This window comes from Homarus americanus, unplaced genomic scaffold (genome assembly GCF_018991925.1).
Source record: "Homarus americanus isolate GMGI-L3 unplaced genomic scaffold, GMGI_Hamer_2.0 scaffold52512, whole genome shotgun sequence".
Classification (NCBI taxonomy): Eukaryota; Metazoa; Arthropoda; class Malacostraca; order Decapoda; family Nephropidae; genus Homarus; species Homarus americanus.
The window spans coordinates 16,019,690-16,044,354 of record NW_024735442.1 but is presented as its reverse complement, the minus strand read 5'-3'; the positions used below and the strand labels follow the sequence as shown (position 1 = coordinate 16,044,354).

At 35.8% G+C, this 24,665-nt stretch overlaps 1 protein-coding gene across 2 annotated transcripts; it reads right to left on the bottom strand.

Annotated features, from left to right (window-relative positions):
* Positions 1 to 1,020: 1,020 nt before the first annotated feature.
* Positions 1,021 to 22,928, bottom strand: LOC121871071. Of its 2 annotated transcripts, none has more exons than XM_042373187.1 (9): positions 22,546 to 22,928; positions 15,947 to 18,460; positions 15,607 to 15,714; positions 15,063 to 15,195; positions 14,009 to 14,651; positions 12,971 to 13,087; positions 12,654 to 12,751; positions 11,282 to 11,436; positions 1,021 to 7,068 (listed from the first exon to the last, which is right to left on the bottom strand). In XM_042373187.1, the coding sequence occupies exons 2-9, from the start codon at positions 18,455 to 18,457 to the stop codon at positions 6,871 to 6,873; spliced, it is 3,963 nt and encodes a 1,320-aa protein (XP_042229121.1). In that variant the 5' UTR covers positions 18,458 to 18,460; positions 22,546 to 22,928; the 3' UTR covers positions 1,021 to 6,870. The 2 variants fall into 2 exon arrangements, with proteins under 2 accessions (XP_042229121.1, XP_042229120.1); XM_042373186.1 differs by having other exon boundaries at positions 22,698 to 22,927.
* Between the last annotated feature and the right edge of the window lie 1,737 nt (positions 22,929 to 24,665).

The window sequence follows — 24,665 nt, the reverse complement described above, 5'->3', positions numbered from 1 at the left end:
ATTACTCCATACTGAGACATAATCCTTACTGAGGACTGTTGCCTTATGTATTTGTCTTCACAGTAAATTATCTCAGTAAGAAAAGGCTTATGAAATGTGCTGTACAGTATATGGTTTTTTAAACAGGAATTAAACTTATGCTATTTAGGAATTTCTGAATCAAGCAGTATTATATAAATAAGTCCACTATATTCATATACAGTACTATATACTGTATATAATACTATACGTACATAAAATTAATAACACTGAAATAGGTTAGTGTATATGTCAAGTGAAAAAATTTAACCTTATAAACTTCTTCAATCAATTTTTTTTTAATTTAGAAAAAAATAAATTCACCTAAAACAGTAAGTACCAAACCAAGACACAAACTGATAAGTTCCTTTTACACAGGTCTTAACATCTTAATCTCACACACAGTTCCTTCATATACTGTACCATGTATACATTACAATCTTATTTGGAGAATACAGTACGGTACTGTATGCAAACACAGGAATGGTTCTAACATTAATTAACAGTATACAGTACACTTTGTGTAGTGGCAGAGTATCACTGTTACTCTCGTATTATCTTGAACTTCCCGGGTTCCCAATACAGTACAGTATATTCCTCCAAGATTTTCTTGGAACTGCAGTATCTTCCAAACATTTTCAAGACTACATTTTTTTTATACTGAGCTAATGTATGCACATATGCATATACACATTGTCATGAGAAAATTTCTTGCATGCCATGTACCACAAGTAAATCACCAGAAGCCAAGCCATTATTTCTGGAACATTCCTAGAATCCCCAGCCTATACAAAATCTTAGCCACCATGCCCTACCTGTTCACTGGTGAGCCAAAATTGCAGAACAACTTTTTGAAGATTAGTGTGTGAGCTGTTCTTGTGTGCATGTGGAGGGCTATTGCCTTGACTAACCTCAGTTTCAAGGCCTTTAGTTTATGCTATGCAGCTAAATGCTACCTAACACCACTTACTTAAATCAACCAATGGATTAGGGAGAGATAGCAACATTTAAAATGTTTTATTTGAAGTGGACATTAACTCAGTTGTTTGAAATTACTGACAGGCACAACAAGCCATCTGTTCTGGAAATCTGTCACCTGCACAATAACTTCCATCCAAGCTCTCCTCCAACAGAAACCATAAAAATGTATTGGTGAATACAGTATTGTATACTGTACAGGCTATTCACATATAATTTTCATTCAATCAACTTTACAGTATTTATTTATTAAACTACTATTAGTGAATACATGGAGTTTTATACAGTAAAGAATCAGCATCAAAAGAGGAACTTTGGATGTGGCAAAGAACATAACCTATAGACTTATCTTCAATTACTGTACACAGTTTTCACTTATAAAATAACACCAGCCTTTTCCAGGAACACAGCCAATGATGTAAACAGAGCAAATCTATATTATTTCACAATACTCCGTATCAACTCACTGTTAATGTTTTAAATATACCCTTGAGCCTAAATGTATCCTAAAGATCAGTCAAAATAACAGGTATGTGCACTGCTATATGTATCAAAGACAGTTTGCACATTATTCCTTCTTTATCAGGTATTCCTAACACTGACACTGTGCCACATTATATCTCAATAAATTATAATCAATGTCATGATAGGGAACTGCTCATGAGGACCATTGAAATTAATTACCTGATGTATAACAACGAATGTCTAATGGTTTCTTCATCTTACATAACCTCAAGTTGGACTACAGGGGGTTCCTGACTTACGAACGTCCAACTTAGGAACGCCAGCCGATACGAACAGGGTTAAACTTGAAATTTACAGCATTTTATTTACCTGATGACCTAATCTTTACTTTCATTTCTGTATTTTGTCATTCTATTTCTTCTTTTGTCTTAAATTAAGTGATTTTAGATCTATATAAGGACTTAGGCTATGATATAATGGGGTTTTAAACATTGTTCTATAAGTACAGTACCAGGGTATGCACATAGCATGTGTTCCGACTTACGCACAAATCCGACTTAAAGAACATCCTCAGGAACGGAACCTGTTCGTAACCCGGGGACCCCCTGTATATAATAAAATAAACACAGTGTTTCCTTCTAGACTTATTACTTAAGATAACAACAGTTCCCAAGAGATTTAAAATGTCTGCCTTGAAAGCATTGCTAAAACACTTCCAGCCACTAACATGCAAAAGCATTTAGAGGTTCTAGTGACTTAAGATGGAGGTCAAATAGATCTTACTAGTTTAATAAGACAAGCTGCAAGCCAAATATATAACTGACATGCAAAACTCTACACTTTGTACTTTACTCCTGAATAGGGGACAATAACAAGGCACAATCCCCAAAGAAAATTAATGAGCTCCACCTACAGGAGCACCAAACAACCACAGTTTACCAGAAACAATAAAAAAATCCTAACCTTTTGTTTGTTTTTTTATATTAAAGGGGGCGTTACCCTACAACTATAAAAGCTACAGTTACCAAAAGTGACTCTGACCTAAATTTTCCCAAGAATACGGTAACAATCTCCCAAAAATTGAAAATAGTCTATAACACAAAGCTGTGTAACTAAACCCAAAAGTTAACTGGTGAAATATAACAGACACTGGTATAACATAATTACTTCAAATTTGTAAGTCTTGTGAATATAATGAAAATTTATTTATAATATTATCCGAGTCAGCCTGGTACATACATATACGTACTGTATACTGTACAGTATAAAAATACCGCACAGTAATTCTTAAAAAAAAATACATTAATTTGTATTCTGATAATGCTCATGTTAATCCTTAGTAGTCTAGACAAAAGTACACACACTTATAATAAAAAAAATACATACAAAATTATTCAACCTGGCAAAGAAAATTTTCCACAAATAATCAGAAGGTGAATGCTTTTTCATACAGTCCCCTCCAGTACAGTGAGGAGCAGTGCTAAAGCTGCAACAGCACCCAACTGGGAGCAAGAAGACCTGCCATGATGATAAACAAAAACCCAAGTTCTTTGGGTTGATACCTGACATGATGGGTTGGAGAGCTATAATGTACATGTTTGATAAGGCTTCATAGCCCACTGCACTATACAGTAAGTCCAACATCCAGAGATTACGTATAACTATTTTATGTACCACAGTAAAATAAGAAAAATTACATTTTCCAGTACAGTAATGTACTGTATTGAAAATGATTTCTAACTGCAGAGTAATAACTATAATTACTATACTACCTATACAAACAAAAACCTATAATACCAACAGGAACAAATTACAATTGTGTTCACATCAGAGAGAAATATACTGCTTGAAAAATTTGGTTTGGACAGTCATTATTATTATTATTTTTTCAATAAATAGAGAAACAAGGTGACATATTCACCTAAGAGTAATATTCTTTTCATTATTGCAACCTTTTCCTGCTACAGTTACAGGGTGGCCATAACTTGAGAGCAACAAACACTCTCCCCAACATGTTCTGTCCTGGTGTTTCCTCTCCCCATGTTGAGTAAATCTACCACCTGCAATTGTTCTTCCCTTTACTTCACAAAATAAAAAATCTTGTGTCTTAACATTTTTTGCATCAATCAATTTCTTATTTAATTCATTATTTTGCAACTTATCACCTTCCTAGCTGTTTGGGCAGTTGGTCTGTTCTTTGTTGCAGCCTTCCTGTGCCTCACAGTGGTGAATGGGTTAATGACCACATACAATACTGTACACCATTATTCAGCTGAATGAAAACTGATGAAACTAGGAGTTATTTCATCAACCAGGAAGAAGTTGGAATAAATACTGTAATAGAATAGCATACACAGACAGTGTTTATCACTTGGAGTGGGTAATGGTGTTAAAACATGATTTAATTATTTGTTTGTTTTTTATAAAATATCTCGGATCAAGAACCCAGATAAAATGTGAAACTTGCCAGATGTCATCACAGAAACCATAACTTTATCTGTGAATGCTTTACTTGCATATTTTATGCTTTGGGTCTGAATTACATATACATGGGAAACCTTCACACAATTTTTAAGCTTTAAAATATACAGTAGTTTACTGACAAGATAAATAAAAGAAATTTAGAATTGTCTGGTAACTTAATCAAGAAAAAATTCATATTTATAAAATATGTACACTGTATAATGCTCCTATATGAAACTGGCCAAACATATAAGAACAACAAGAGTAGAAGTTTATTTGGGAGGTTCTATAACGTGCATAAATGCATTGCACAATAACATGTACAGTAGCATACTGTATCTAGACTGGTGTAGGAGGAAGACTTTCCTCTATTAAAGGGTTCTTGTCTTTAAACATAATGCCACTAAACAGGTTCACCAGAGTTTTAAAGCTCTGACAACAATTGAGGACCTGGGAGATAATGGTTTTAGGCAACACAATGTGGAAATAAAATTGAAACTACGCATTAACATAGATGAAAAAATATGTTTTATGAATCATGAAGTACATATAAATAAATGATACAGTAATGATATTTCTTCTTCCCATGTCAAAATAAATATATTTTCAAATAGAGTACAGTACAGTGCAAGTATTTTAAGCATATTCATATGAATAAATTCATACCATATACATATACAGTAATCCCCACACCTTTCACAAGTTTACCCTTTACAAATATAAGTTTTACAAACAGCCCAGATGAAACTATTTTTTATCATTCACATCACCTCATACCTTTGGTGGTCATCATCATTGCATGTGATAAAGTTGGGCAAAAAATTAGAAAAAATCATTGATTTGATCATTCCTGTCAAGAAATACAAATTAAAAACAGTAATCAGCATACTGTACAAAGAAAGTACATCAATTGCATAACATAGCAGGAGAGTTTGTAATCCAGGAATAAAAGTTCAACACACCAGTAATCTGAGGTAAACATACTGTACTGTACTGTACTTTAGTGATCCTTAGGTGTATTTGTCAGTCTAAATAAAGACATATTTATGAAAAAAACCTGATATGACTTAGCACCTTACGAACCTCAATAATATATTATAATGCTTCAAGTAATATAATGAAAAAAATTGTTACTCAGGTCTGATGACCCGTCTAGGGGAGTGCATATACTCGTACAGTACAGTGCACTGAACACTGTGCTAAGCATTTAGTACACAAGGGGGTAGTGTGGTCAGCACTGTACTAGACCACCTCTGCTTCCCCAGCTATAAAATTAAATATCAATTCAAAGCTGGGTGGCATAGGGTGCCCTGGACCAAATGTTATGAAGACAAGTTAGAACAAAGCCTAAAGATTATTACCTCAAGCACATATTATGCTAATGTCTGAACGAATGCTTTTGTACCCAATATTATTAATTTACAGTAATTTAATGTTACATCTACCATGTTAAGTTCTGGACTGTCTGCGGAGCATAAAACTTACCAAGAGTAATAATAAAACTAATGTGTGATGCAGTTCAGTAAAGCTATGTGAAATGATAAAATGAGACAGCACTAAACTCGCTGCATCTACCAATTCTGAGTAGCCTTTTCTATTTTACCACCATTGTTTTTGTGTTAGAGTGTTAGGTGATATACCACAGTAAGGTGTGCTCCTAGAAGCAGAAAAAGTTACTTGAGAGAGGAAAAAATAAGCACTCTTGAGGTTAATTTTAAATTCTCGGAGACATAAAACCCAGAGAATAGTTAGCAAATTTAGCTTGTTTGAAGGAATCTATAGTACAGTTGCGGAAATGTGTTCCTACTCCAAACGGCCAACCTATATGACCTACAGTACAGCAAACCTATCCATCAATCACATCTGTCGTTACACGACCAATACCCATTCATTCATAAATGGTGATATACTACTATTGTGACATTGCCGTTTGGAGACGCGGGTTGCCAATGGGGGTGTAGGAACACATTTCCGCAACTGTACATTAGTAAATTTAGAAGATATTTTTCTCATTGGGTTGGGTTAGGTTAGCATAAAGTGATTATCAGATGATAATTATAAGCTAGGAGTAGGATGTCGAATCTCCGGGTGATCTATTTTTTCTACATTTTCCCTTCTTCTCAACATCTTCCTTTTTTCTGTTCATTTAACAGTGTTTCCCTTTCACATTCATTTATATCTTGTAACAAGCAAGTGGCAACTACTACTGTGTTTATTAAAGTCACATATGCAAAATTCTTTAGTCAATGACTTCAAAGACTGTTGTCGGATCTTTGATACTGTGAAGGAATGTGAAGTGAAATGAAAACATAACAAGTATATAGATATCACAAAACAAAAAATAGACACTATACTTTTAAAATTAGTTTCTAAAAGGATTATTCTGAGCAACAGCAGGTGAGCCAATACATGTAGTGCATTCACATAGCAAGATTCTGCTATATTTTTGCTTTATGTTTTCACTTTTACTCTAACTAATCCCCCAAAATTATAAGACCATGTCTTCCTACAGCCTCTTCTTCTGAATAATGTAAGAGTAAATTCTTTATCAATGAGTCGGTGGCTTCCATTAGCTACAGACCAAATGGTAGAATCTAACCAAATGTGATTGGCACCCAGTCCTAATGGCCAAGTTGGGATTCAATTGAATGCAAGACCTGTTTAACCACTTGCTGTTTATTCTTATAACGTCCTTCACAAACATCAAAGGCAAACTCTAGTAACAGAAACAAAATTGTTTTTAAATTACAGTACAGTATTGTTAAAAGAATAACAAACATATTAAAAAATTCTTCGTATTGCCTGTTAATCACTGACAGAACAGATGCCACAGTCATCAACAACAAATTAACAAATGTGTAAAGAATAAGAGTTGTCTCATTCCTCATACAATACCTTGTAATGACACCATGGAAATATGAATATTCACACTAACATTTAATATCTTCATCCTTCAGCAGTGCCTTTAATAAGTGATGATGTATTAGCTATGATTTCTTTGCTAATATCTAAACTGGGTGATTCTCTCTCACTGTTAACAGGTTCCTCGTCATCCACTGGAACAGAGCGACTGCCACAAGCAATCAGTTCCTGATATTGCTTCTTAGCTTCTGGGACCAACTGCATCAATGTTTGGAATTTGTCCTAAAATAGAAGAAAAAAGAGTTAACTAAAGCATTTGTATCACCAACTGACAGCACTACACAACAAGAAATCTTAAAGAAATAGCAATAAAAAATGAGAGCAACATTAATCAACACAACACCACTGTATATAACATTTGTCTGACTATTTTCTTTCCTTTTTTCAAGAAATAAATAGCACATGGAGGGATCAGACAAATGTTGCTGTCAAATCTACTCACTGAAACATCCAGAGATTGAAGCTATATAGAGCAATATGGCAGATAGTGGGACGACTGATCCATCCTCGCAATAAAACAACAGGTAACAACTGACATGCATTAACATCCAAGGTGTTGTGCCAAAAAGCCTACATTCCGAAAATCAGAGATCTGAATGGAACCGAAGGAGATCTTGTATCCACCAGGTTTATGTCTACTGACAGACAAACAAACATAACATGTGAGGCCAAATGACACCTCATTATCACACAAACTTCACCATTGTCATTGTGAACCAAGAGGCAAATTTTGCACACTCAAAGGGTACAATAACAAGAAGTACAGGATTGGTTTCCCAATGGTGTCAAACTCAAATCCTCATTGAGAAGTTAATACACATACTGTATGACTGTTTTCCAATGTAAGCCGATATCAATAGTACAACCACATCGCCACTGGCTGGTCATAAAAACTCAATTGGCTCGTATATACCTAGTAAAATATTCACACTAAAGGAAGAGATATACCTCTCCGATCTCAACCTGTCTGTGATATGTGAAGCCAGGTCCATGTAACAGATGCTCTTGGTTGATTTGTAAATTCTATAAAGTAAAATAATAAGCAAATTTATCTTGAGTATGGGTCACTGTTAGAGCACACCCTCATGTGTACCTCTCCTGCTCAATCAAAAATAATAAATACTTAATAGGTAAACTTCTTTGTGTGAAAAATGATAAATGCCACATGCTGGTGGATATTATGACATCCAAAAATACCTGCTACCACTGTGTCACTTTCTTGCTACAGTTATTTTATCACTGTCACTTCAGGAACACAATGTCACAATATTACTGTGTAATTGCAATAACACAGTCATAATATCATTCAGTATCGCTCAGTTATAATATTACTGTCTAACCGGAGTGTAATACACTACATTCATAACATCAATGTCACTTTAGTAATGGGGCACTCCAGGACAACTCGACTGGTGACTAACACTCCACCTCCTTCAGTTCTAATGAATACTGTACCTATATTGGTACACGATTCAGTCATGACCCAAAACACAATTATCCATGTTTCAGCCAAGTCTGACCCAGTGGTCATGGAAAAAAATGCCATAAAATCAAACTCTTCTTTGTGGTGGTATAAACTCAGTCATATTATATTTATGTTAGGTCCCTAAAGGCTTCAAGGGCATAGTAAAAACTTAAAGTTTTGACAAATGAGTCAGATTAAAATGAAACTTAAAGAATTGTGTTCTAGGATAAAATTCAATGTCAGTAGCAATTTTCATCTAATATGGAGAGGCTTGAGTGTTAAACTAACTTTTTGGGGGTCACTTGTCCTGAAATATTGCTAATGCAAAAACATAGCAGTTTCATGTTACTAAAAATTTTATTGAACAAAGCACACATTAACTTACATACAGTTCCAACAGTTAATGCTACATTCAACCCGCCTGCGATGTGGCATGGTAAGAGTAAAACCACAATAATAAATTTAAGTCAACACTGAGACTTTGTGATCCTTTTAAGAAATAATTCAAAATACTGTAACAGCCTTTATGCCATTTCTTATGAACTTGTTGACTGGTAAACCCCGGGTAAAAGTGAAATACTAGTGGCTAACTCATCACAATCCTCAACAGCATAATGCCCCATTAACTCTGCCTTATGCTGAGAATCAAGAGCACTCTTACCTGCACCCTGGACTCCACAACTAATTTAATGATAAACAAATACAGTAATAAACATTCATGACCAAGAATTGGATACAGATAATGTATCAATGAATTGCAAACTACAGTGTATAAGAGAATTTAGAGGAGATTCAAATTTTAAATCACTGTAAATATATAAGACTTTACAATAAAAAACAAATGGAGTGAAGAGAGTAAGGACAGGGATTAAATAGTTAAGTAATCATGATATCACTGATCCTCTCTTATCGACCGACAACTCCTAATCAACAGCACAGTTACCGAAAAACATTACAGTGAGTTATGCTATAACGCGTGTTTTGATAACGCGATTTATGAATAGAGGAACGATATTTGTATAACGCAAACGCTTGTTTGCTGTAACGCGATTTTTGCTTACTATTTCTCCAATTTTGTGGTATTAACTGTGAATATGGTAAAGAAGAATATCTTCAAGAAGCATTCTGGTGATCGAATTCCCGGTGATGATCGTAAAAGAAAGGATATAACACTTGAAGAGAAGCTTGATGTTATCAACCTCAAAATCACCCTTCTCCCCCATCAAGTTATATTCATATTTTTTCAAGGTAAAGTGTTACATTTACTGTATGATTTCATTATTAGATATGAATGTAACATTTATTTAGACTGTGCTATCCTTTGTGTTAGGCTTACTACTAAATTTTTTCGATTTCGAGTAATCTGCACCTAACCCTATTTTCTCCATAAGCCCTGTTATTTCTATTACGCGATTTTCTATAACACGGTATTTTACAAGAACACAACTCTCGCGTTATAGCAGAACTGACTGTACCTGGCAAGCCTTTAATTTACAGCATGTTCAACCACTATGTACTGGTCAGTGTTCAGTTGGGTCCACATTGTGCACACCTTTTCTCAAGAAACTGTAAAAGTGTTATGTTTGAGATGAAATTAAACCTTATTAAACAACCTGAGAGATTAAGGAACAACAGTTGATGATCAGCATAAGCTTCTCAATAAATCATTCATTACCACAACTTATATAGATCTTTTATGAATTCTACAGTTATTAAATGCTTATTGTTTTAACATCATCGAGTGTTAATATTGGGTGTGGATGAATGTAATGGCTGGCTGATGCAGGTTGGTGGTGGTGGGTGGTCAGTTGACGAACAGCTGTGAGCTGCAGATTATGAACACACCTTTCCTTTGTACTACTTCTTGCACTGTCACTATGTTGAAATGCACTGTAGTTTGAGCTTATCCCCATCTAGTTATTATATATCTTATTTGTATCACTTACGTTACTTGTATATTATTTGTAATTCGAAACCCATTCTCCAAATATGTAACTGTATATTTTCAGCCTTCTGGCTGCCAAGCTCTTTCAATAAACCATTAATTATTATTATTATTATTATTATTATTATTAATACACTATTACATTTACTGGGTAATTCTTATCAATTTCTGAGAGTTTCTGTATGAAAAGTTTTATTTTGGAAGTATGGCTGCAAAAATAACACAAAATTACTTGAGGATGTCGGATCATGAGTGTGATGATTACAAGTGGCCTGGAATGAGTCAATTCTATGTATTTTTCATCAATTATTGTATTATTTCATTTTTTTCTATATTCATTATACATCTTTTAGTTATTACTGTCACATTACTTGTTTATTTATTAAATCTATTCACTATGATATGTCAAATATGTATATACTAAGAACTCCATAACTTACAGCTTAAGCTACTAATTATCAACCTCCTATCTAATAAGAATTTTTATCATCCAGCACCTTAGGACCAAGGTTGTCAGATAAGAAAGGGTCAACCTGTACAATCAGATAAACAAGACGACACGGTTACAGCAAGATGCAATGACAAGATGTTACAGGCTCCTTGTTGAAGGAACTTGTATAGTGTAGAGGTTATGCTTTCACAAAGGATATAGTTTTCTATGTGATGTCTATACAGTATATATTGGACAAGAAAATGCTTCTACCGTATAAGTGACTCACATTTTTCTATAATGCAGCAAAACCTAAATGGAAAGTGAGAATCAGTGAATATGAAGAGCTATAAAACCAATAAATATTGGGTGCAGTAATGTCACAGAATAAACAAAGTAGAATGGAAATTTCTTCGAGTGAAGCATGTATGAATATCTCTAATTTCATAGAAGAATAACTTTGACTCCTGTTGGCCTCCATTTAAAACTTACTAGTACACATACATGAAACAAACAAGATCACATACAACATACAATAACTTTAGCTTAGAATCTTCCTTGAAGTCCTTCTAAAACATATTTGAAAGTACCTCACCTGAGCACCCTGATAGTTGATGATGCCAAAACAGCTCACCGGCACCTTTTTGAAACAGAGATTGCCAATTTGTTTACAAGAGAGTGCAAATATGACTGGTACTCCATGGACCTGTGCCTGACCCAGCATCTTCTCCACGACCTCATCCAAGGCACCTGTAGGGGAAGGCAACAACACTTCAAACATAAGTTATGTATTTATATATTTTTAAAGACTTTACTAATAGTTCTGTAAGTATAAAACTGATCTAGAGTTATACAGTATTAAGAAATATGTCAAAGTTACGGGAGTGAAATACAAGTCATATAATATTAGTAAGTATATATTAATGGTGGTTTAGTTGTTTATTAATGTTAGCATTTGGGAAGGAAGAGGTGCTCCTGTGAGAAGTTATGCAACGGTTAGACCCATTTACACAAAATAAAATGGAAGAATATGTCACTGATATTTTACTGTTATACAAAATACAGAAAAAAAAAAAATCTTAAAGAAAATGACCATCAACTCCAACTTTACCAACAAGCACAAACTAAATTTTCATATTAATATCCCATTAACATTTCAAGATATAAAAAAGTACATTTATTGATTAATCAATATCAGCTTAAGTATACATGCAATATATAGGTGTAATAAATTTTCTGTTACATTTAACAAATTACTACAGTACAGTACAGTACTTGTACATACAAAACTTATGTGCAAGCAAATGTGAGCATACCCCATCCAGTACTGTATTGATATTAAACAGTTTATTTAGCCAGAAAGAAACAGAGAGGATAATAATAACAATACTGTCCTGTAGACCCTTGCCATTATCGAGGGATAGGTTCCAAGAAATGGCAAAACCATGAATAGCAACTTATACTACCTTAGTGCACAACTGTATACCTATACCAAACAACTGACCAGCCGCGGCAGCACTCGTCCCTTCTTTTAACTTATCTAATAATAAAGCTTTCTTTGTCAGGGTCATCACTGACTTCTGCCTATTACATTTCATTCCACTAGCATCACTAGTACTGACACTAGGCAGTCTTTCAAGAGCCATTTCACACAGATATACTAATGTTTTGAGAGTACAACACGAGATGCTGCGTGGGGTGACTAATTGTGCTGCATGGGTTGACTTGTTGTGCTGCGGGAAAAGGCTTGCAAGCTAGCCACCATCTGCTTCCTGTGAATCATCAAAATCGCAAATGGCAAGGGTGTACTGTATTGACATGGCTGAGCCAATTGAGAGCTCACAATCTGTGTCATTACCCTCTTTTGTTTTGGTCATGGTGTCCTTTTAATTAAAACCTTGATCTATTGGCTTAAAATTTGGGATAAACAACCAAAGCGTTTAAGAATAACTGTGATCATATTTTACCTGGTCCTTTACTTCGCTGAATATCAGGAGCCACTATTATGCAAGACATTTTGCCCATTAGCTTTGTCGTCTCCTTCAGACCACACACATACCTTCGCCTGGGAAGTTGAAAGGTAAACTTTATGAGTTACATGCTTAACCATCAGGGTAACCTTAATGGTCTAATGATATTACAATTATGTATCACACCTTTAAGTTCGCACAATTTAATGAAAACTAAACTCAAATTGAAAAACCCAGTCACACACTACTATGTACAGTAATAGCACTACCAATTCAAAATTGATTCACCACTGATTGCCTAAATGATAACTTACCTTATACGAGCTTTTGTGGGATCACGCTGAAAGTGTCGATCCTGGAACCCCACTAAACTTTCTACCAGTTGCTGAGTGACCATGTTTACTTCTGGTGTGATGATGTGATCACAGTACCTGAAAATAACATCTTTAGAAAACTGATAGACAAAGTGATTTTGAATGAGGGTCCCACAGTGAAGCAATTAATGAGAGTTGCTGGAGGAGAGAGAAGGATGGAGTGGTTTATGCATGCCAGGCTGTTGTGTGTGAGGGAATATGGTGCCATGTAAGGAAATAAATTAAGTCAATTTCTGTAATTAAGGAGACTCATATCAAATTGCTTCAATTAATTACATTACAGTAGTTATTAGAAAAGGGATGAAATATTGAAGAAAAAATCAAAATTAATGTTGACACTTTTACAAGATTTTCAATTTGTTCAATTATTATGTGCTGTATGCTGGCATAGTCATTTCTTACCATTTTGTCTTGCACCAGTCACCATTTATCTACCCCACTTCTCTCAGGTTACTGTAGCTACCCCTTGATCCACACAATAGGGGAGTAGAGATCTTATAAACTGTCTATTTGCTACACAATAATAAATTCGTCTCAATAACTAAAATGTACTTTTACATTTGTTGCATACAAGAGGAGTTTCCTTTCGTTTAATGTGATTCAGTATTGGTTATTTTTCTTCCCAGCTAGAATTAAATGTATACCCACTAAAAAATTATTCGGCACCCGTCATATTGCATCACGCCGTAAGGGTGCCGAATAATTTTTTAGTGGGTGTACATGATACTTGTGTTCACACACACACACACACACACACATGTATACATGCACAATACATACATGTACACCCACTAAAAACTTATTTGGCACCCTTACGGCGTGATACAATATGACGGGTGCCGAATAATTTTTAGTGGGTGTACTTCCTATACTGTATTATAAATGACAAAAAAATGCTTATTAAAATGTTGATGCTTCACCTTAAAAAAAATAGACTAAACTGAAATATAAAAGCAACTTTCTCCATAACATACTTACTCTCTGAATTTCTTCTTGTGAATAGGATGATGAAGTGCTCTTAATTCCTCAGTGATAATGGAAAATTTCTTGGATTTCTCAGGATCATCACAATGGTAAGTACTATTCTGGACGAGAGGCACTACTTCTTCTGCCACAGTTTTCTCATGAAGGTCTGGTTGTTTTAGCTTTACCTCTGTTGATGAGGATACTGTAATACAGGGGGTATTTGTAATACCTGCTAGAGACTGCAACTCTTTCTTTAATCTCTCCCTTTCTTTCACAACTGAGTGTGATTTAGAAATTTCTTCATTCTTCTTCAAATTAGCTTGCATTTCACACTCACCTTCCACATCTAACGCATCTTTTGATAGTTCACAAACATTCACTGCAGCACTGACATTTTTGCTGTTGTTGCCTTCACTGTGTTCCAGTTCAGGTGATATGTTTGTCAAAGGATTCAGTTTTTGCTCAGCATTAACTTTGTTCACATCATCTTTCGCATGAGCATTCTCCAGGACATTACCTTCATCTTTTGACAGTACATCTTCAGGGACTATACCTGAAGTTGCCACTGTCATCTTCAATTCCCCATTGGTCTCAGGATGAGGAGATTCTGTTACAGAAGTTCCACTTTTCTCTTTCTCTACACCAGCTGATAATTCTGCCAAATGGAAGAAATTATTCTGTTATTGTGCTATACTGTATTCTAAAAAAAATATTATTTTCTATCTATTTATCATCTGCTGAAATACATTTAATCGCATTGTCCACCATGTGGATTCCATTAGTCCAAGAACTGACCCAGTTATTCACATAATGATGAGAAATACTAAAAATAATAATAATATGGACACTGGGCAAGGACAGGATAAATACTGTTAAGCAAATGGCTCCTTCCCCACACTCCATTTCATCCTGCATCATAGTTAGCACAGAAAAATTTCTCTGAAGAGGATGCAGAGAAGACTCTGTGTAACTAACCATAACACATAGTACCGAGTATGAAAAGAACATTTGGAAATGCAGGCCTAATTGCCAACAATGTTTATCTTCATAATAAATCAAGACTTACCCTGAAGAATAGATAAGAATGCTTCCACTTCCATCTGGCGTGCCCTCTGCATGCATTTCTTCAGACGTGATACCTTCTTTTTAGTTTTGCCCTCTCTCTGCTTTCCTCGCTTCATGTTTGTTACTCCTTTCACCTGAACATGGGGAAATGACTTGAGATATGCATTATATAGGATCAAGGTGAAACATTTAGCCAGTGTTTGTAAAGACTCCTCATAATCTGGAATAAGAGTAGAATCCTCTCCATATCATTATTTTATATCACTTTACCATTAATTTTTATTCATTCATCATTAATTACATATCATAGTTCTGTAATTATAAATTTTAAATATTGCAAATAGTATTTAATATTGGAGATAGTCTGTAGCCTTGTCTAGCTCTCTGTTTAACCTTATACTGTACTGTACTGTACGAACTTATAAATTTATTATAAACACAGCAGCTTCCTGATGCAAGTAAAACCCTCATAAAATTTTAATACAGTACTGTAACTCCATCACAAATACCTGTACCAATTTTCTTCAAGTCATCCATAAATTTACCTTTGTTATGAGGGATGGAGCTGTTGCACTTCGTGTATTTTTACCTGGAGAGCCAAGATAATTCTCCAGAGTTCCAGCAGCTTTCCTGTTTAATGCCTCTGTTGTATTCTGTACAGATATTGGTCAATTAAGGAAAGCAATACAGGGTCATAAGTTAACAGTACTGTACTGCACTGGGTAATGGGAAAAAAAGGGCTTAATCAGTGTTAATTAAATATGAATATACGTAGTTATGTAAAAAATGAAAGGTTATAAAGATCCAACTATTAACAGTACTGTATGTGCAGACATTTGATAATAATCTATACAGATACAGTACTTGAAAAGACAATTTCCTCACCTCTTCATTATTAGTGGGGTCCTTTCTTTTATTTTTCTTTGACTTTAAAGCAGCAGCCATCAAATCAAACTCAATGAGATCCTTGGTCTTTACTTTCTTTTTCTGAACTGGAGTAGAAGTGGCCTCTGAGGGGACATTTTCCCTTACATGTACTTTCAAAGGGGCTGGCTTCTTCTCCACAACATTTTTGGCGGCCAACAATGCTCCACTGTAACTCGGAACATCTGATGGCGTATCACTGACACCTTCACTATTATTAACTTTTGAACCTGATGTGGACGGCAGGCATGTATTCGCTTTGACACTATTAACTCTGGACTCTCTCAAGGCTTCTGACTGTCCTCTGCTTCCCATTAGTGCTTTCTTTTCAATATTTTCATGAGATGTTGCTCTGGTGGCAGTGGTACCCCACGAAGTTAGGCTTGGATATTCTTCACTTATAAAATTTAATTCCCGGTCCTGACTATCAGAACTTAGCAAATTAGCTGATATCCCTCTTGAACTGTCAGCAAGAGTAGAATCCGTGAAATTCTTTGTTAAAATTTTTACTTTTGGTACTTTTGAATAATCTTCACTGTTTGAATTCATATTTCTACTATCAGAGGCAAACAAATTGGTTGATTTCCTTATACTTGAACCACCAGCGAGAACTGACTCTAAGAACTCCTTTGTAATAATTTGCACTTTTGAATCAGATTTGATTAAATCTTGAGCTTTCTTGAGTTTCTGTTCCTTCTTCCTCATTTTTTCGTCCTTTCGCTTTCTCCGTAATTCTTGAAATCTTAATACATCCTTTTCACTGATTGCTTTTTTCTGAGGCTCTGAGAAAGGGGCCTTTGCTCCTTCTGCTAATGGTGGAATTTCGTTAGTATCGTGTTGCTCTGAACCAGATGAGACTCTGAATTGAGCATTGTCCTGCTGCACCTGTTCATGTCTTGACTGGCTTCCTTTTCTGTTGGCCTTCTCCTGCAAAAATAGTTTTGTTTTATCATCTGATTTTTTCACAAATTCATTCTTTACTTTACTATCTTTTTTACTGCCAACATTACTTGTACTATCTTTGTTTACCTGTGAGGTATTTGCTGTATCATCCTTTTTGTATCTTCCAGTTTCTTCTTTCAACACAGGTATTCTATTCCTAACACTGGGTCCGAAACTATCTGGTTTGAAGCCTCTATCTCTTTTAAAGGTGCCTTTTGGGAACACATTTTTAACAGGCACTGATATTCCCTCTGTTTGTTGGGAAGAGTTTTTATTCTTGGTCTGTTTCTTTCTCTCTCCCTTGACCTGCCACTGGAAAGGATCAGCTTTTCCCATTATTGAGGTACGATCACTTCTATTTTCACCTTGCACAGAATTCTCACAATTTTCAAGATCAGCTTCTCCTGCTGCAAATTCTCTTTTGTCAGGTAAATTTTTTGCACTGAGGGATATGTGTTGTTGAGATGTGCTGGTTTTGTTTTTAGTCTTATTATTTTTCTCCAAAGTTCCAATCTCATTTCTTCTACCTTTATTGTAATTATTCTCTTGTTCCACATCCTTGTGCACTTTGTCACATCCCAAGACCTTTATTTCATGATCAATTTCAGGATTATTATTTTCTTCAGCAGAACTCCTGTTTTTTTTAATATGTTTATTAAAACCTGATGCTTCAGGCACATCATTCTTTTTCACTAACCAAGCATTATTTTCACCAGTGGGAGTATATGACTCAGAGTCTCTCTTTACCCAAGGCACAGTTTGGGGACGAATATTATTGAGTGTGGGCCACTGATCTTCCTGCAACACAGACATCTCTGAAACAGCCACTGTTTTTGATGGCAGCAATGTGCCTCCATTATTGTCACCCTGCAAAATTGTTTTGTAGCTGAGGTCAACTCGGCGATGTGTTGTTGCTGTTGTTGCGGAAGGTATCTGAACATGTTGCATCTCATCTCGCACTGTCGAATTTATGGTATTCCCTGTGCCATGCTCACCATTATGTCTCTTCTGTGATCCACCCCTACCTTTCCTCGGGTTGTCATTATACTGCTGATACTTCTCTGACTGAGCTTCACCTAAGGAAAGACTGAAATCAGTTTTCTTAATCCCAGGTGCACTTCTATTAGTTTCTTCAGGTGGGCTGCCTCTAGTCCTCCAACCATGTCTCCAATTATCTGTTCTTTGACTAGTATGTCTACTATTAGACTCATACTGATGTGCCTCTCCATTACTGAGTCCTCTGGCAAAATTTCTATGCCTGTTGTACTTAGACCTTCCAGAAATTTCACCTCTTCCTCTGGGTGAAGCACTTCTTGGTGCACTTCTCCAAGTAAGATGTCCACTTGAATAGCTGTGCCTTGGGCTGGGAGACTGATGTGGTGAGCCATGCACAGAACTTGAGTCTAGTGACCCATGACCTACATGTTTTGCAGGAGCATATTTTGTGTCTTTTACATCCACTCCAAAGTTGTTTTCATTTGGAGTTTGAAATTGTCGAGGTATAAATTCAGGAACATCTGGAGACAACATTATCTGTCAAAGAATAAAATACATATACTGTAGTACCATACTAATAATTGTACACAAATCTATGCCTTTGACTAATTCAAATTACTCCCTAAATTACGCAAAAGAACCCCACAGCTGAGTTCCCTTTATTTGAGAGCAGGTCAGGCCCTGGAGTAGTGACAATGGGCTTCCCCCTAGCTTATGGCAACAAAATTAAGGGTAAGAGAGAAACTGTAGAATCTGCAAAAAAAATCAGCTGTAGTCATTTTAAATATATATTTTTTTTTTAGCCTAATCCAACCAAATTAACATACCGGGTCATCTAATATAAATATTGGAGAATCCAATTTTGCTACATAATGTCTTACAATTTTACTAAGATAAGTTTAATTTTATCAAATTCTGGAAAGGTTGAGAATACTGTATCTGGACATAGCTACAATATCATATCTTATCTGATAACCATGCATGGCTCAGGCAACTTATGTAGGCCTACAGTAGTCAAAATACTTGTTAAGAGATTACTGAATATCTTAACTATGCCAGAGACATTATTCAACATGGGAATGTGAGTCACCAAAGGCAGTGAAAAAGTATAAATTTAATGGATTTTCCAGCCAGTGTATTTCACAGGGTAAAATTGCATCAGCCAGTGGTTCATTCCATACTAAAATCAGTGTACAGTAGTCCCTAGCCTACCACTGATTTGCCATCCGTGGATTTCGGGTATCCACGGTTTTTACTCTGTATACCATTTCATCAACAGTGGCATTGCATTTTGAGTATCCACGGTTTAGCGCGGCATCAGTTTTCCTCCGTGTTCCAGTGTATTCCTTTGTAAATGTGAGCAATGAATAAAAATAATACTGATAAGTAAAAGAAAAGAAAAAATACTGCATTACCATTTGGCAATCATTTCACTAAGGACACGGGAGACAGGAGCCACTCCCCCTTCCCCCTTGAAAAATCACTATAACACAGTTTGGCCTCATAGAAGGAGGGGTAGGGGGATGTAGCTACAGGGACAGTCTAATTTGGCAACTTGCAAAGTTCACACACATATACACCCATGCTCTTCATTTTTCTTATTTTACAGTATATCAACATGCCATCTCCAAGGAGATGTACTGTATATTACAACCAGGCAGTAACAGGCATCTTGGTTAGGCTTAGATAAGTGTTATCCACAGCCATGGAACCTATCCCCCTATTTCCCAGAAGTCTATAGTCTTGCTAACCATGGTATTTGGCAACCACAGGGTTTTCAGGAACCTAACCCCTGCGATTGGCTAGGGACTACTGTACAGTACCGGGTATTCACTTTAGGACCAGAGGCCATGGCTTAATTGCCAGTGTTAAATGGTGGTCCCAAATTGGAACATATGCAACTGACTGCTTGTTTCTGTGACAAAACATTAATACTGAACTGTACTGTACTTAGTGCCATGATTTGTTCTTGCTTGATAATTTTTGGTTACTTTTCTACAGGATTTCACTATAATAGGTGCTTTTATACACATAACGTGAATTAGCTACTTACAATATTTTCTTTTAACCATCCATTTCCCTCAGATGAATAGCTGCTCCAACCAACCTTTTCAGATTAGTCCGAAGCTAATTGACGAGTTGACAGTTCTGGGTAAACACAAGAAATACACTCTGCCACGTTCGTAGAGTGATACGGTATATATAATTTGTAATAAAAGTTTAAAGTCCTGCTATAATAGTCAAGATAAGTTTATTTCTCTAGAAACAGGGCCGCCATTTGCAATGACATCACCACTTACCCTGCAGACAACGTACGGATGGAGATACAAGTCAATTGAGAAGTACCGTAATGACATTGTCTGGACTTTGTTTTTGAGAATTCCTGATGACAAAATAATGCTGTTATTGTTTTGATGATTCACTAATGAACCACTGGGATATATTATCATTTATATTAATTAATGGGTAAAATTTTAGTTTATCTACCATAAGTATTTGGATGCTTAGATTCGAGAAAGGCTATACAGGTATTGGGTAAATCTTAAGTTTTGGTAATCCCTGTACTTAGACATGCAGGCTATGTTTTTTTTCTGATGGTTTGCAATGTATTATGAACAATTTTTACCTTCATTTCTATCAGAAATCGCTAGCTTTGAGTTACTACCCCCCTTACCGGTGTATGTTAAGCTACTCTTATAACTTATCATACCTAACCTAACCTATGACCTGTATTTTCTTATGATAGAAAAAAATTTTGCGACAGAAATCCCGTAGAGATAATTTGTTTTATTGTTTAAAGGACTTAATCCCATTGTTAGAATCTTAAGGTTCCCAGATGACCAAAAGCAAAATAATACCAATATTGTTTGGAATGTTTATACTGTGAAATTTGTAGTATGGGCAGCTAATATCCATTGAATTAGTTAATGGGCTTAGTAATATTTATATAATCAATAAAGGATTACTGTGTTGCACAGTAGAGCACAATTAATTATCTAATATTTACTTACAGCCAATCAGCTGAGAAGGTTGGACAGCTACTTCCAGGGTTCATCAAGGCAGATGAAAGAAATTTACCAAAAGTTTATGTCTTTATGAATGTACAGTATTATCAAGAACTCCGCCATCCAGCTATGAAGCACGTTAAACTACATCTGTCATCTGATCATCTCAAGCCCATCCCCTGGCCATGGTCGACCCAAGTCCTTCCACAACATTAAATATAGACATCAGTGACGAAACATTTTCCAGACATGAAATAGAGAACAGTGATGAAAACTTCCATGTTGGAGTTATCGGTCTTTTGCATCATTGTGGCAGCCAGCAAGTAAATACACACGATGATACTTGAGCAGTAATTTATCTAAACCTAAAAATAAGGTACAGGTATGCTTGTTTATATCAACATTGTATATGGCCACAAGTCCTGTAATTGTCTGGTAATTAACAAAATAATGGATATGCACCACAGCTGGCTGCCTCTACGATCCCTCTCTGCAGCTCGAGGGAACCAGTGACGTCACAACCAATCACAAAGCTTTTCAGAGTCATGTGACTTTTTAGCAACTTTAACCCTTAATTTTTTACACTTTTTGGCCTAATTTATTTTAAAATATCATTACCATAGTGAATTTAAGCATTTTCTTTACCCATAAACCTGCAATCGTACGAAAAAATTCTGACTGTCAACTCATCAATTATAGACAAATCTTATCTACGGTGATTGTCCTTCAGTTGCTGGTTAGGAAGCATTACTAATATAAACTAATACCGTTTTTTCCTTACCGTGTCATTATATTAGCACAGTATTTATAAGAGGAAAAAATAAAAATCCTTAATAAAATGTACCATCCCTGACAGCAACTTTAAAACACACCTTACCACCCAGCTTACTAAAAGGATAAAATTAATGTTCTAGGAGTACATAAAATGGTATTTCAATATTGGCGTGGGAGACAGGTGCAGCAGCCGTATACTAAACATTAATGTCTGTTTGTACGGCAGTCTAATGCGTATGTGTCATAAGCAGACTATACAATGATAAGTTACTAAGACGGTCTTTCTCTGACTAACCTAACCAAATCTATTGTACCCTCTAACCAAATCTAACCTAACCATTAACAACACAGTCTGTTAATATGGCTACCGTACCTATATCCAGTGTGGTTTTTGGCATACAGATACCATACCCGTATCCACAACGTTAAATATATCATGAATGCCAAATGTGTCTCAGTACAAAAATTAGCAAGAACATTCAGCCAAATTTTCAAAAGTATATTATGATTAATAACCAAGGTCCATTTTACAAATTTACTATAAAAAATATATACAGTATCTGTATATCCTTTGTAAGTGATTGGTAGGTTATTTATTAATGAACTATTATATACTCTTAACAAATATTCTTGAAAAGATTCATAATAAAATTCTAATTGATTAGTGTTGACCATTCTACAATTTCACATTTTAAGTATCTCCCTAAGCTAAAACATCATCAAGTACTCAGCATACAAGTCCTAAGTCTAAAATAAAGGCACCAAGTATTTCCTGAACTCATAAAACTGAAAACATATACAACATCAGTATATTACAACACAGTAACAATGAACATGACTTACCTCGTCTCACACTTATAAATTTACACACAGTAATGTAAACTCAGCTACACTCTCCTGGTTACTGTCCGTGTAGGAGACAAATGCCATTATTTGTCTCGGAACAACGCAGAGTCCTGAGAATAAGTATTATCCATTCTTTTTTAATTCTTCACCTTTAATTTCCTGTGTTGTGTAGTGTTTACGTCAGTGTTGTCTTCCCTCCACCTCACCTCACCATCAACAGCCGTTCGTGAAGATCATAACAAAGATGATGACGACATCGTTGGTCTTCACGTCCACGAACGTCTTTACACACACACCATGGTAGCCTTGGATGGCTCGCATGTTCATTGTTCACCAGATTAACAAACTAGTGATGAACCTAAGTATTCCTGAGTTATCTTATGAACACTGTTTAAGGAAGCTAAGGATGCCATCAACTGTACACCGCAGAATAAAGGGTGATAAGATGGAGACTTCAAAGATGAAGCAATACTTAATCTTTTTTTGCACGGTAAGGAAGTTAACACTGGGTATTGTAATGTTAGAGGCCAATATTATGTTTTAAACTGATGACACGTCCATAAATAATAGCCAATCAAACTCTGGAAATAACTATATACTGTACACAAGCCATGTGAACAAATCTAAAAAAAAAAAAAACTAATATCAATAGAAAATATGTAAAGTAGACCAAGAAAGTATCACTGTAGTTTATTCTGTAATATCACCATACAAGTTCATAATAGTTCAAATGTACGTACTGTACATAGGCAATGCAAATATACAAATAGTAAATAATAAGTTGATCCAATCAAAGGTAGTCCATTGGACGATTCTTGAAGAAAGGCATCTCGTTTAATCGACTAGGCTAAGGTCTTGGTTGGGTCTGCCAGTTCGAGCAAGACAGCCCTGATATAGAATATACTGTATATATCCCTCAGTTGAGATTTTACACCAAGCTAGAGGTGATAGGGTTGGCTCAGGTCAGTTTAGAATCACACTCGGGTAAATTTTCAGTTTCAACCACAACTAATGTTCGATCAATTTTTTTTTTTTTTTTTTTTGGGGGGTTCCAAGGTATTTGGTGTGATTCATTCGAATTTAGGGCTGATCCAGGAATATCAAAAAGGGGGGGGGGGGTTACATGGCGAGCGCAGCGAGCCCACCCAATATCCTGGGCATTTTGAGGCGGTGACTGCAGATTATGTTAATTTCTTTCGTGAACTTACTTTCTCGGTTAATATCCATTTGCGACGGAAGTGGTATTATAAAAAGTTGTTCCTATTGAGAAGATATAACAAATGGTAAACACAAAATTGCTCTAACCGAGTTGTGGCTGAAACTGTAATAATACCCACACCAGTATGAAAGCTCATCAGAAGCCGTGGAAGCTAGGGCAGTTAGGTAAGTAACCCAGCCGTAACCAAGCAACTTCTCACCGAGTGTTGTGGCTCTGTGGGACATCAAATCCGAACAGGTGGTCAGGTCTCCGTACCTGATGACTTTCAAGGGATGACTAGACAAGCGCTCGTAATATGATGATATCATGTATGATTAACCGCTCGCTTTAGTGCCAAGTATTTTCATACAAGTGGACGAGAATCTGGATATAAGAGCATTAACCTTTCATCTTGGATACAGCTACAGGAATATGCAACTTAAACTAAAAAGTGAAGACTGTCCGCCATCAAAGGCTTGGGCTACTTTTGGTTATATTCGACATCGTTTGCAATGTACGGATGTCTAATCTCTAGGTATATGAGATATAAGAAATCCAATGTTAATTTGTTTGAAAATTTTCAACTGAAGAATCATGTATTCATCCATATATCTACCTATTTTATTTTATTTTATCATCTTCGTTACTGATCCGTCTGATCGGTCTGTTAGCCGCTTTGGTGGTGGATCACGTCTTTGTTACACGCTGCTGGCATAGGCCTATTCTGGACAGCCACTGGTTCCAGAATGTATTTGCTATTACTTGTACCTTCGCCACTGTTGGTCAAGTCTTGTCTAGAATGAGCTCGCATTCGGTGCCACCACAAGGCTGTGTGGCAGATTGTTGAAAGAGTTCACAACTGTCACTCAAAAAAAAATGCCCTGACAACTTTCTGAACCTGTGGCATCAGTTCCATGTA